Source organism: Mesoplodon mirus, assembly GCF_964341445.2.
Source record: "Mesoplodon mirus genome assembly, chromosome: 5".
Lineage (NCBI taxonomy): Eukaryota > Metazoa > Chordata > Mammalia > Artiodactyla > Ziphiidae > Mesoplodon > Mesoplodon mirus.
This window is the reverse complement of record NC_138980.1, coordinates 6,943,508-6,956,111: the sequence shown is the minus strand read 5'-3', so window position 1 is coordinate 6,956,111 and position 12,604 is coordinate 6,943,508. Positions and strand designations below refer to the sequence as shown.

The 12,604-nt window shown below is 43.7% G+C and overlaps 1 protein-coding gene across 1 annotated transcript; it reads right to left on the bottom strand.

Moving 5' to 3' along the window:
• Positions 1-522: 522 nt before the first annotated feature.
• Positions 523-3,316, bottom strand: LOC309804960 (ubiquitin carboxyl-terminal hydrolase 1-like). Its single transcript, XM_082622674.1, has one exon. It carries the CDS (start codon positions 3,184-3,186, stop codon positions 973-975), a length of 2,214 nt encoding a protein of 737 aa, XP_082478800.1. The 5' UTR covers positions 3,187-3,316; the 3' UTR covers positions 523-972.
• Between the last annotated feature and the right edge of the window lie 9,288 nt (positions 3,317-12,604).

Sequence of the window (12,604 nt, the reverse complement as noted above, 5' to 3'; positions counted from 1 at the left end):
TTATGGCCTTCTCTGAGCACAGGGCGAGGCCATGGGAGTCGGGTGGGCACTTGCAAAACTGACCCTTTAGAGAGGAGGCTACTTGGCTGGTGCCAAATGCAGAGCAGAGACCCGCAGAGTGGGTGCAGGGGTCTGCTGGTCTGTCAACTACAGCCAGTGGCACTTTTCCTAGTCATGCTTCAAATGACACTGTGATCCTCTGTTTTGTGCACTTTCAGATTCTTTCCCCAGGCCTATTTTGCTACGTTATTATAGCTTGGCGTCAAGTTCTATGGTAAAGCGTTTGTCTTCTTCCATGCGGTTCAACACCCCAGCCAATGATCTGTCTTTCTTACTTCCCTTGAGTCAAGCTCATGGTGACTCTTGGCTATCCAGGTTATAGAACTCTCCTTAGTAATATTTTAGCCAATATTTTCTGAGGGCTACTGAATGCCAGAAACTATACTAAGCATTTTCCATGCATTACTTCATTTAACAGCTGCAGCAAACCGCTGGTACAGCTGTTCATACACGTGCCTCTAATACAGCCCATCAAAGATCTGGCTTCATGACTTACACAAGTGAATGTACTGAAATGAGATTCTGCTTCTTAGCTGAAAAACCACAGAACCTATAAACATCATGTAGATAATTACTCCAAAATATGGAGATAAAAATACAAGCACTTTATTTGAAAAAGCAAACACAAAAGATAGGTGTAAATTCAAAGTGTTTAAATGCTTCCATTTTGAATAATTCAGTTAAGAACCTATACAAGTTTGTTCCCAGAAGCTAATGCATCAATCCCTAGTCTCCACTAAGGATAAAGGAATTCTAAAAATTAACATGGTTTTCAATAACTCAGATTTCACTATTTATATAGAAACCTAGAGAGACCCATAATATCCAATAGCTTCAAAAGATAAGCTAAAGACTTTTTGATGTAATCAATTTACCAATGTTTAATATACACACAAGGAAAATACACTCACTCTATAATTTCTTATAAAATAGCAAGTAAGGAGTAGATGTAGGAGATGTAGAAGGGGAAAGAGAATTCAAAAAGTCCTTCTCTTCAGTAACTTTCACTTGAGAATCATTAAAAAGCAACCACTTCCCCTCATACTCCTTTAAGCTTTGCACTGCATATGAAATTTTGTTTTCAAAATCACTCATGCTAATGCCTGTTTGGCCATTGGATTCCTTGTTTCTATCAGATTCATGGGTCCCATTAGTATTGTTAGTCTCAGAATTTCTATTTTCAGCAAATGCTGTACTGGCAACTTTATCAGGATGAGATGCTTTGTTGTATAACTCATAACCTGCTTGAGTCTTTTGTCCTCTGAGAAGTCCAAGAGTGTCTACATTTTTTTTGTTCAAAACTTTACTTGGCTGGGTATTTCCACTGACTCTAATCGACACTTCTTCATCGTCATAGTTTTTGACCACACCCCTTGCTTCCTCCTCATTCAGTGGTTCTGGCTTACCTACTTCACACATTTGGTCGATCACAAAATTTTCCTCATCTAGTTCTAAACTGTTAAGGTCAGTGACTTTCACAGAAGCAGTATAATGCCCGCTACTAATTGTAATGCCACTATGCATCACAACTGCAAATAATCCATAGCTGTCATTGGTTGGCTTTGTGCTCCATTCTTCTAGTGACAGTTTAAGAGGTATCAGTAAAGGAGTGTTGATCTTGGAAAGTCCACCACCATAACAATCAAACTCGAAGCCACTAGCAGCAAAGCACTTCAAATGAATAGTTAGAACTTCAGGCATTGCGTCAAACAAAAGACTTCGTTCAGCTTCCGTATAATGATGGCAATTTTCACAGAAATATTTATTTTCTCCTACAATCCTCTCCACTGAAGCAAACTGGGAAATTGCCCATCTCAGGGTCTTCATGTCTGGTTTTGGCTCTGAAGAACTTTCAGGACTCTCCTCTGCTTTGGAAAGCTCATCTTCTTGCACTGGTACGATGACGTCTTGAAACTCTTCTCTTCTTTCTGTTAAACTTTCACATTCTAAGCAACGAGTCCTTATTACCAGCTGACCTTGAAATAGTTTCTCCACCAGCTCAAAACCAATTGGCTCTGCACCTTTGTTGATGGGCTTAACTTCCTTAACAGGCATAACATTCTTCCCTGGAGATTCAAGTCCACAACCATCAGCTGTATTATCATTCTCATACTTCCCCATGTCCTCTTCAAGACCACATTCATTTTCTTTAGGTTGTCCTTTGGATTCTTGGTTTGTTGTTATTTTACCCAGACTAAGGGATTTAGAAATAATGCTGGGTTGCTTAGCTGTAGACTTGAACCAGTTTCTCTTAACTCTTGATTTCTTTTGTGAGGGTCTTGCACTCTCATTTTCAGAAATGTACTTGGGGATGATTTTAGCAGGAATATCTGATGAATCAACTGTAGCTTTTCTTTTTGATCTGGTTTGTCTCTGGTTTGCTTTCAAAGACTGGTGGTCCTTAGAGACTTTAACGTTTTTCTTCATGTTACCAAGTTCAGTGTCACTCTTTCTTTTCCCATGTACTTTTGGCAGTTTTTCTTTATAGTCTTCAGAATGCCTCATACTGTCCATCTCCATGCTGTTATGACCACTCATTTCCTCTTTCGGATGTTTTTCTTCTACCTTAGTAGATAACTCTGCCACATTTTTTACTCCTTTTTTTAGGAGTTGGCATGTTTCTTGAATGTGTCCCAAAATACACTGTAATACTTCCTGTGCATCATGCTGTAGATATCCTCCATACATAGGGTTGAGTTTCCTGAGTGTGTTAAGTAGTCGCCTTGGCTGAGTAGCAAGTTTACGAGTATATTTCTCTGGATGTAAGAGAAAACTAGCCTGAAGCTGTTCGACTGAAAGGATCAAGGAATGTAAGCTGCATATTAGTTCAAAACTTACTGAAGAATCTCCTTTGCAGTTTCCCTTAGCTTTTTGACTGGCTTCATCTTTTAGGGCTTCTTTCTTCCTTGAAATACTATTAAATAAGTGCTTCACTCCAGATTTAAAACCAGGACAAAAATATAATACCTGAAGTATACTATTAAGATAACAAGTATTGCCGAGATTATTCAGTCCCACAAACGGTAACAAGTTTTTTCTCTTCTCACGGTTGACACGTGAGGACTGTGCTGCAGGAATAACTTGATCAATTTCAGATCCTCTGTATTCAGAAGTTTTTTTCTTCATTTCCTTGAGAATCTGTGAAATCCAAGGCTCTCTTGGTTTCCTTTTTCTGAAAAAACTTCAAGGGACGTCTGGTTTTTTTTGAGGGACTACCTCTTGAAAGCCTATTACTTTCACGAGGTATGACACGGGGCATTTTCTCTTCAAATCCCAAGGAGTTGAGGAGAATTCATTTATACAGGGACCCTGTAATCACCAAGCATATGTAGAATATAACATTTGCCCAGGGGCCGTCTCTTCTGCTATACCATTTCTTGCTCCTGGCTGTCCTTATCACTGGGGGTTGTGACATCACCAATGTTTCTCCCGTAACTATGGTCATGGCCCAGAGCGAGGTCCGCGGCGGTGACGCCGACAAGTCTAACCGGGCTGAGGGCGGGGGCGACAGGTGAGCCCCTGCCCCGAGCCTGCGGGGGCCCGCGACCCACGGAAAAGCTGGCCGGATCGCCCTCCCCGCAGGGGAGTGCCCATTCGCTCTCAAGAGCGGGAACCCGGGCTGCGGCTCGGTCCTGCCTGGGCGCCGGCACCGACTACATCCCCGAAGCGGCGCCCGCCCCCGTCCCCGCCCCCGTCCCCGTCCCCGCCCCAGGACGGCAAGGAGCGCCAGAAGCGGCTCCGCTCGCCCGGCGCCCGAACCGCTGGGGTCTTCCCCACGACGCCGCCGACGGGAACTTGGCGCATTTTCCTCAGTCTCAGGACTCGTGTGTTTTAGCCTCCGCCCGCGCCAGCGCTGCGATTGGAGGTGGCGTCCTACGAAAGTGCCGGTTCTAGTCTCCAGGCTGCAGAGACGCGAAAGGCTAGAGCCACCTCACGCCCGCCACTAGCCCTCCTGGCACGCACGGGCTCCGGAACCAGCCGGAGCGGTAGTTGCCCCAAGCTGGTAACGGGTTCTGCAGTTTCAAACAGCGCAGGCAACGTCACGGGCAGCTCGCCCTAAGTATCATTCTTCAAGAAAATGTGTAACAGCCCACTAGGGGCGGTCCCATTATCAAATCCACCAGGAAAGAGGATTCTTCTCTGGTCCTCAGGGGCAGACAAGTTGAATGGACAGGCAGAGACTTTTTGTTTCATTCAGGATGCATCACCACTGAACTGGGATGGTGACAGATAATTCCCCATCCCACCTCAACTCCGTAGGTAAAGTGCTCTCCTGTCTAAATATGTTAAATCAGCACACACATTCACTGCGGAGGATCCAGGTTACCAATGGCTCTTTTTAGTTGAGCAAATGGCTTAAAAGCACTAACCATCAGTGGAATTCAAGCTAGTTAAAAGGCAGAGTCAATTAAGAATCTTTCACGTGGGCAATAAAACAGATAGGCACAATTATTACATTAATCAGTGGTGCTCTAGGCCAGTACTTTCCAACTTCAATTGCACATGAATCACCTGGGGGTCTCTTAAACTGCAGAGTCTGGTTTAGTTTGGGGCAGGGCCTGAAGTTTTGCATTTCTGACAAGCTTTCGGGTGATGCTGAAGAGGCTGGTCCATGTGAACTTGGTGTCTCAAATTCCTTGTCACTGGGAAATGATCTGACACACACTTCAGTAGGATTTGGGCGTCAATGGTTTGGACAAAAGATAACTAGGAGAATTGCTCTGAAATACTAATTGGAAGAATTCATTTCTGATTCTTTGGCTTTGGTAAATGTTCCATCTACCAAAATAAATGGCACAGACTTATTTTCAGGTGTCAAATCTCTAGTGCCCATCTTGGAACCCCTTTAAAGAAGAGATTTTACTAAGCCGGGGGCGGTGGAAGAAGGATGGATTGGGAGTTTGGGATTAGCAGATGCAAACTATTATATACAGAATTGATAAACAACAAGGTCCTACTGTATAGCACAGGGAATTAGATTCAATATTCTTTGATAAGCCATAATGGAAAAGACTATGAAAAAAGAATGTATATATGTGTAGAACTGACTCATTTTGCTGTACAGCATAAATTAAAATAATATTGTAAATTAACTATACTTCAATTCATAATTTTTTTCAAAAGAAGTGATTTCAGGTGTCAAAAATGTCCCCAAAGAGAAAACTGTACAATTTAATTCTCTAATGAAGTCCTCTTGCCTGTTCTGCAGACCTCGGCATAATCCTAATTTTGTATTCCTTCCTTTTCTGTCCTTTTCCCAGCAATGGGATGTAGGAATAAATATTTCAAGAACAGGTCAATAACGGTGTGAAAGTAAAGATGGCCCATCATGATAAAAGTTCCAATTGAAAAAAAAAAAAAAAACCCCGAAACCTGACTTGGTCCAAGTTGCATTCTGGGAAATGGATTTTGAAACTAACTCTTTGGCAACCTTGAGAATGATGTGCTGTGTCACAGGGGAAAGATCCTTTTGAGAAGCTCTCTCATGTTTATAATTTCCTCTGAACCTAGACAGGAAAGGCAAGGACGAGCTGTCTAAGCCATGAGGATGGTCAGCCTCTCGGTCATTCCTCACCTGTTGAGGTCACTTGTGTTCCACACAATGTAGATTAATGTGTTCAAGTTTCCATATGAAGGTGAAAAATTATTGTGCCCCAAATGGTTCTGAGGTTAAATGAGTTTGGAAAGCTCAGGGTTAAAGAAAGTTTAACTGGCCTCCTTCCTCTAGGTCTTCTCCGAGACCTTAAAATGTTCATGGACGTTGGAACCTCCAAGAGGGGTCCACAGGACTCCGGCCTCCTAATCAGATTTGACCACAGACCTTGTTTTTTAAGAACTATCTCTTGAGATAAGGGTTTGGCAGACTCCACCTTGAGAAGTGCTGATCTAGAGGAGCTGGGACAAAGTTTGTCTTACTGACTCTGGATGAACAGGACACAGCCGTGAGAATGGTTGTGGGTATATGGTGTGGGGTTGGGAGTTTCTAGAAATCTCTGAGGTTAGTAAAAACCCCCTTTGGGCAAAATCAAAGTCTCATAGCCAATAGGAATAACAAGCTAAAAAAAGTCATTAATACTAATTATTTAAGGTATTAAATTGAGAAACAAACCACATTTGCAGGTGTCCAAAATCTTCTCTGAGACAAGTGGTGAATTTTGCCTTTTCTGTACCTTAGGGTTTTCATCTGTCTAATGGAGTAGTGATGTCCCCCTCACAGGATGGTCATGAGGACAAAGGACAATATGGGCAAAACATGTAAGACTCCTGTAGATGGTGGCTTTATTCCCATGATTATGATGAGTGTTTTTTGGAGGTAACACCTTCCCTTTATTACACAGGTTTCTGATGAACTAGTGGTAGGTTCCTATTAAGATCATCCGGGAGAACATTTAAAAAATATGCATGCCCAGACCACTACTCAGTCCCCATGAATCATAATTGGGTGATGATAGTGGGGAAGGATGCGTGTGTATATGAAAAAGTTTCTCCCCGTGATGGTTATGATACATCCAAAACACCTTCAGTGCGTTTAAGGCGAATTTCTAACTTGTGATCCCACCTCTCCTGTAGTAGTCCTGGGATGTGGTCCTTGGCATAAACGGTTTCTGTGGTTAAATAAGTAGAGATCTTATATACTAGTACCACCCTCCCCCTCCCTTCCCCTTTAGTAAAGTATCTGAGAAGTTCTGCAGTCCACACTGTTGGAAAACTTGTAACCTATTGCCTTCTGATCTCACATGACAGTGCAGCATGTATTTTTCTTGCAACTCTCGTCAACATCTTTGTTCAGCACATTTGAGAAATATTATATAGAGAGTTAGTCAGAAGAGAATTCTGTCCATATTCAGAAATCTTTCTGCACTGAAGACATAAGGGAGAGGCAAGGTCGCAAAGAGCAGCTAAAATTCCTCCTCCCCAGGGAGCTGGCTAGGCCTGCTTTTATTCTTCCTGCTGCTTGTTACTTACATGTGGAAAGAATATTGAAAACGATAAATGTGTGTTTTCAAGTAAGCAATTCTGGGTAAAGTCTGGGTGAGAGTCAAAGGACCAGGGAGATGAGCTACTGCAAACCTTAAGTGCTGAGACTGGACAAAGTTGGCTTTGAATCCTGGTTCCAGTACTTCCCAGCTTAGTGACCTTGGGCAAGTTACTTCACGTTTCTGTGCCTCACTTACCTTATATGTATATAAGAGCTTTAAAAAAGGGCATTATTATTAGTACTATTTATCCCTGTTCTTATAGAACTGGAAAAGCACACTTAAGCAAAGTGAGGGGGAGAATCAAGAAGTGAAATAGAATAGAGAATTCTGGAAACTTTCAAAATCAGATAAATCTTGTTCCCTTTACAAGTGAATTTATTTATTTTGGTAAATCATGACACCAAGTACCCTATTAGAATTTAGGGTTAGAGTTTGAGAGATGTGATTAACTTGAATTAGCTGGTTTATAGCAGTGGAGCGTGAATGACCCTTTCATCCAGCTCTTCATTCTAGTCAAATCCCAAACTATCAGACCAATTAATATACAAGAAACAGCTTGGGAGCCACTGCCAGTGGCAAAAAAGAGAAGGGACTGGGTGAACCTCAACAGTGCCGAAATAACTGCCTGAGAAAGAGTAAAAGACTTAGAGTTACGGTGAGGATGTTGGGGTGGGCCAGCTGAAGGGTAGATTTACAAACGCACACACGTTTTGCTGCTCCTGGAACTTAAAAAACAACAGCAAAAACGGGGCTTCCCTGGTGGCGCAGTGGTTAAGAATCCGCCTGCCAATGCAGGGGACACAGGTTCGAGCCCTGGTCCGGGAAGGTCCCACATGCCACGGAGCAGCTAAGCCCGTGCGCCAAAACTACTGAGCCTGCACTCTAGAGCCTGCGTGCCACAACTGCTGAGCCCACACACCACAACTGCTGAGCCTGCAAGCCACAACTGAGTCCGTGCGCCACAGCTATTGAAGCTCAAGTGCCTAGAGCCCGTGCTGCACAACAAGAGAAGCCCCCACTCACCACAGCTAGAGAAAGCCTGTGCACAGCAATGAAGACCCAACACAGCCAAAAATAAATAAATGAATAAATAAATAAATCAATTAACACAACAACAAAAACCAAAACCCGGTAGAATAGAATAGAAAGTTTCAGAGTCCTTTGCATGTAGTATGACTGAGGTGGCAGTCTTACACACTCACACACATACCCACATGTGCATGTGGCTAGGTGTGTGTGTGCAATATGTATTTCTTATCGTGACTTGTGGTTAAAAAAGCTTGAAAACCTTTGCTCTAGAGGGCAGCCCACAGGGCCCTGAGCCAAGAAATAGATTATTTTGTGTCTAGGATGGCGCTGTGAGCTTACCCAGATCCCGCCCTACATTTTTGTAAACACTGGGATGATTGGGTGAGTGTGACAAGAACAAGCAAAGGAGAGAAAACTCAGACGCCAAGCCCCAGGGCAGTGATTGACTCAACAGTGCCTGGACACCAATGGGAGGACCGAGCCACTATCACAACCACAAAGCAAGGTGACGGCGCGGTGGTCGTGGTGGTTTCCATTCCCACTGTAGGAACTGTAGCCGAGGTAGCAGCCATAGACCGTTTACTGTGTATCTGCAATGCAGCAAACCCTCTAGTTTGTTCTCTACGTTCCTTATCTCACTTGAATCACACAGCACAACTTTGGGAGAGCCATTCTTACTATTCCCATTGTAAGGATGAGAGAACAGAGTTCAGTCATAGAAAAGCGATTTTATGAGAACTGTTCATCTGGGGCTTTGAGAGAGGCAAAGTGAGGTATGATGAGTGGCCTTCTCTTGAGAAGTTTCTGTCTAGATAACGAAACGTTAGCTCATGAGCATCTCTGAGGAATGAACCACTTGCCTTCCTTCTTCTAAATCCCCCGATTCATTCGTTTTCTCCCTAGCCACAGGCTGTCAGGATGAAGAGGAGTGATAGAATTTTATTCTTTTCCATGCATAGAGCAAGGTACCAGATGGGAAATCAACACTTTCAAGGGGAATTTTAATGGAAAACTGGAATATCACACCCAGTTTTGATCAGTCAACGCATATTGCCTATGAACGCCATTGATATTTACTGCCAACTATTTACTGGTCTCTTACTTACTATGTGCCTAGCTTCATGCTAAGTAATTCATGTACATATTATTTTATAATCGAGCAGGACCTTATGGGGCCTTTTTGGGGCTGACCTCTCCCCCATATTCCTTGCTTTAGTTCCTTTCTGAAGTACCTAGATAATAGTATCTGATGCACATTTCCTGAGTTGTTTGACAGACATGAAAACCCCCATCAAATGGAAGATATTAACTATTTGATGACCATGAGCACATAGCCCCAAGACCTAATGGCGCCTGTGGATTGATAAACCCTGTGACACCACCCTGTTCCCTTACCATCAACCAATCAGAGAATTGTGCACGAGGAGATCACGTACCCTGTGACCCCGCCCTCCCTTAGCTGGCCTTTAAAAATGTTTTCCTGAAACCCATCAGGGAGTTCAGTCTTTTTGAGCACTAGCTGTCCCAGACTATTTGTATGGAGCCTTACAATAAATGCTGCGTTTTCCTTCACTACGACCCAGTGTCAGTAGACTGGCTTTACCGCACGTGGGCAAAAGCAGAACCAAGTTTGGCTCAGTAACGATGCAGTCTTCAGAAACACCCTATGGAGAGGGTACTATTTTTGTGCCCATTTTCCAGATAAGGGAATGAAGGTGTGAGAGGGTAATAACTTGCCTTAGGTGAGACAGCTAATAAATGGTGGGGTTGGGCTTTGGGTTCAGCTCTGCCAGACTCTAGAGCCTGGGCTCTTCACCACCAAACAGTCATGATTCCTCCATGATATCCAGGGTATCACACACGTAAAGTGGGGATTAAATTAAAATGTTGATGATCACTCCCTGTCCTTAAAGAGGTTTCAGTACTGTTGAGAAGGTAAGACCTACACAAATGGAAAAATAGTTAATGATACCTTGCTGCTTTTATGCTGCGGTCAAAGGAGTACTAGAAAGCATTCATGGAAGGAGAAATTGCTGAAGCTGAGCTGGGCAGGATGAGCCAGGATTGGAGAAGCACAGAAAAATGGGTTGGTCTTGAGTCATTGAGCAGATACTAGACTCCTCGGTTTAGAGCAGAAAGCAGAGTTTCTTCAGTTGAATGGAGGGGGTCCCCATTTAAGGATTCTGAGGCCTTCAGCAAGTTCTTTACCTTTCCCAAGCCTCAGTTTCCCCATCCATGAGAAGGGGATGATATCCATCTCAGAGAGTTGGTGGGAAGATTAAGTGTACCTAAGTGCCTGGGAAAAGGAGGCATCTACTACATTCTCCTCTACACAACAGATTAAATAAAGTTTGCCAGTAGGACTGGCTGGCATCTTCCCTTCGCCATTCCAGTTGAAGATCTTAGAAAGAGCCCTACCTGCTGTGTGAAGCCCTTTACAACACGCCTCTGTTTGAGGTTTGCCTCTCCATCCAAGTTGGAAGTTTCCAGATGACAGATCCCACTGGGGTCCGAGGAAAAGAGGAGGAGTGTGTCGGCTGGGATGGTCTCATTGCATTGCATTTGGATGAAGTCCCCCACTTGCACGTCCTTCCAGCACTTCTGCGTGGAGCTCTGCTCTTTTCTGGGGTTGGAGAAAGACAGGGGCAGAGTGAATGTTAAAGCTCTCCAGAGCATGAATGAGTGAACGGAAAAGGTCCCCCTGCACCTAACATCCTCCAGGCAGCCTGTCACAGGACTGCTCTGTATTCTACCTCGCCCCAAATGACCACTATCATCGTCTCTAGAAAAGCGAAGCATGATCTATAGAATCCCACTAGTAAAGAGCCCTCCTTCTGACCATGTAGACTTTTGATTGACTGTCGGCTATTGACTGGTTGCTGTGCTCAGCCCTTGCTTTCTAGCAGGAGAAAAAATTTAAAGGATAAGGTGACTATATAGTCATATTAACATAGTATTCTTAATATACATCACTTCCTAGAATACCCAGTTATCGCTGTAGAAAGCAGGGTCACAAAAGAATGGAGTATAGGAAAGACTGCTTCTGGTTGTGGGTGGAGAGCGGCAGTGGGAAAGGTGAGAATATAGACCATTGTCTAGGAAGATCTGGAGTGGTGCTGAAATAGGAAGCAGGGAATTAGGAAGATGGCACCAGGAACTTTGATAGGATGGGCCCCACAGTGACCACAGGATCAGAGGGCTAAAGAAATCTGAGAAAATGATGTACTTTCTCTTCCTATCCAATTTATCAAGCTTGGGTAATAACAGGGGCAGCAACAATCGTGAATTTAACATTTCTACCGTGCCAAGCACTAGAATGAATTAATGAATTAATTCATTAATAAATGAATTAATAATTCATTTTAATGAATTATTAATTAATCAATTCATTAATAAATTCATTAATAAATGAATTAATACTTCATTTACTTGCATAATAACTCATTGGAGGAGACGTTATACCCATCTCATAACGAGGAACTTGAGGGTTCAAGAGAAATTTCCCAGGGCCTTACAAAAACAGAGCTGGACCCCAAGTCTGGGTGCAACTTGACACAAAACCCAGTTTTCACTGCTTGAATATCCTGCCTCCTGGAAATCATTCCCCTCTTTCCTCTCCAGTGGAATGGCAGCATCAGCTTTATAGCTCTGGCAGAAGGACTCGCTACTCCCCAAGGGGATACATTCCATTTCTAAGAGCCCTCAGTTTACGAAATTCTTCCTTCTGATTAGCCAAATGTTGAACTAATTCTGCTCTCCCAGGCAATCAGATTTACTCCATCTTCTACCATAAAAATATATATATATATATATATATTTTTTTTTAATGAATTTATTTTATTTTTGGCTGTGTTGGGTCTTTGTTGCCGCACGTGGGCTTTTCTCTACTTGTGGCAGGCAGGGGCTACTCTTCGTTGCGGTGCGCGGGCTTCTCACTGTGGTGGCTTCTCTTGTTGCGGAGCACGGGCTCTAGGTGCCCGGGCTTCAGTAGCTGTGGCTCATGGGCTCTAGAGCGCAGGCTCAGTAGCTGTGGCGCACGGGCTGAGTTGCTTCCAGGCATGTAGGATCTTCGCGGAGCAGGGCTCGAACCAGTGTCTCCTGCACTGGCAGACGGATTCTTAATCACTGCGCCACACAGGGAAGCCCTAAAAAAATACTTGAAAGTGTTCATCAAGTGTCTTTTGAAGCCTTTTGGACTTGCCAAGTCAAATTTAACTTTCCAAGTGCCCTCAATTATTCTGTGTGACACAGCTTCAAGGTCTGTCTTAGAGGAGAGGGCTCTTCTGACTAAGGCTGTGTTTGGAAATGTTCCTCTTAAACTGTGGGATCTGGGACCAAACCAATATTCCACACGTGGTCTTTTAAACTAGGTCCAGCTGGCTTGTAGCTGGATGCCTCTGAGCCCATCCAGGCCTGGAGAAGCAGGCTCTCTTTTGCTCTTTGTCTCCACTGATGCTCCAGCCTCTCTGGACATGTTACTGCTTCTGTTTTTGTTGGAATCTGAGCTGCCCTGGGCATGACAAGACCACTGTTCC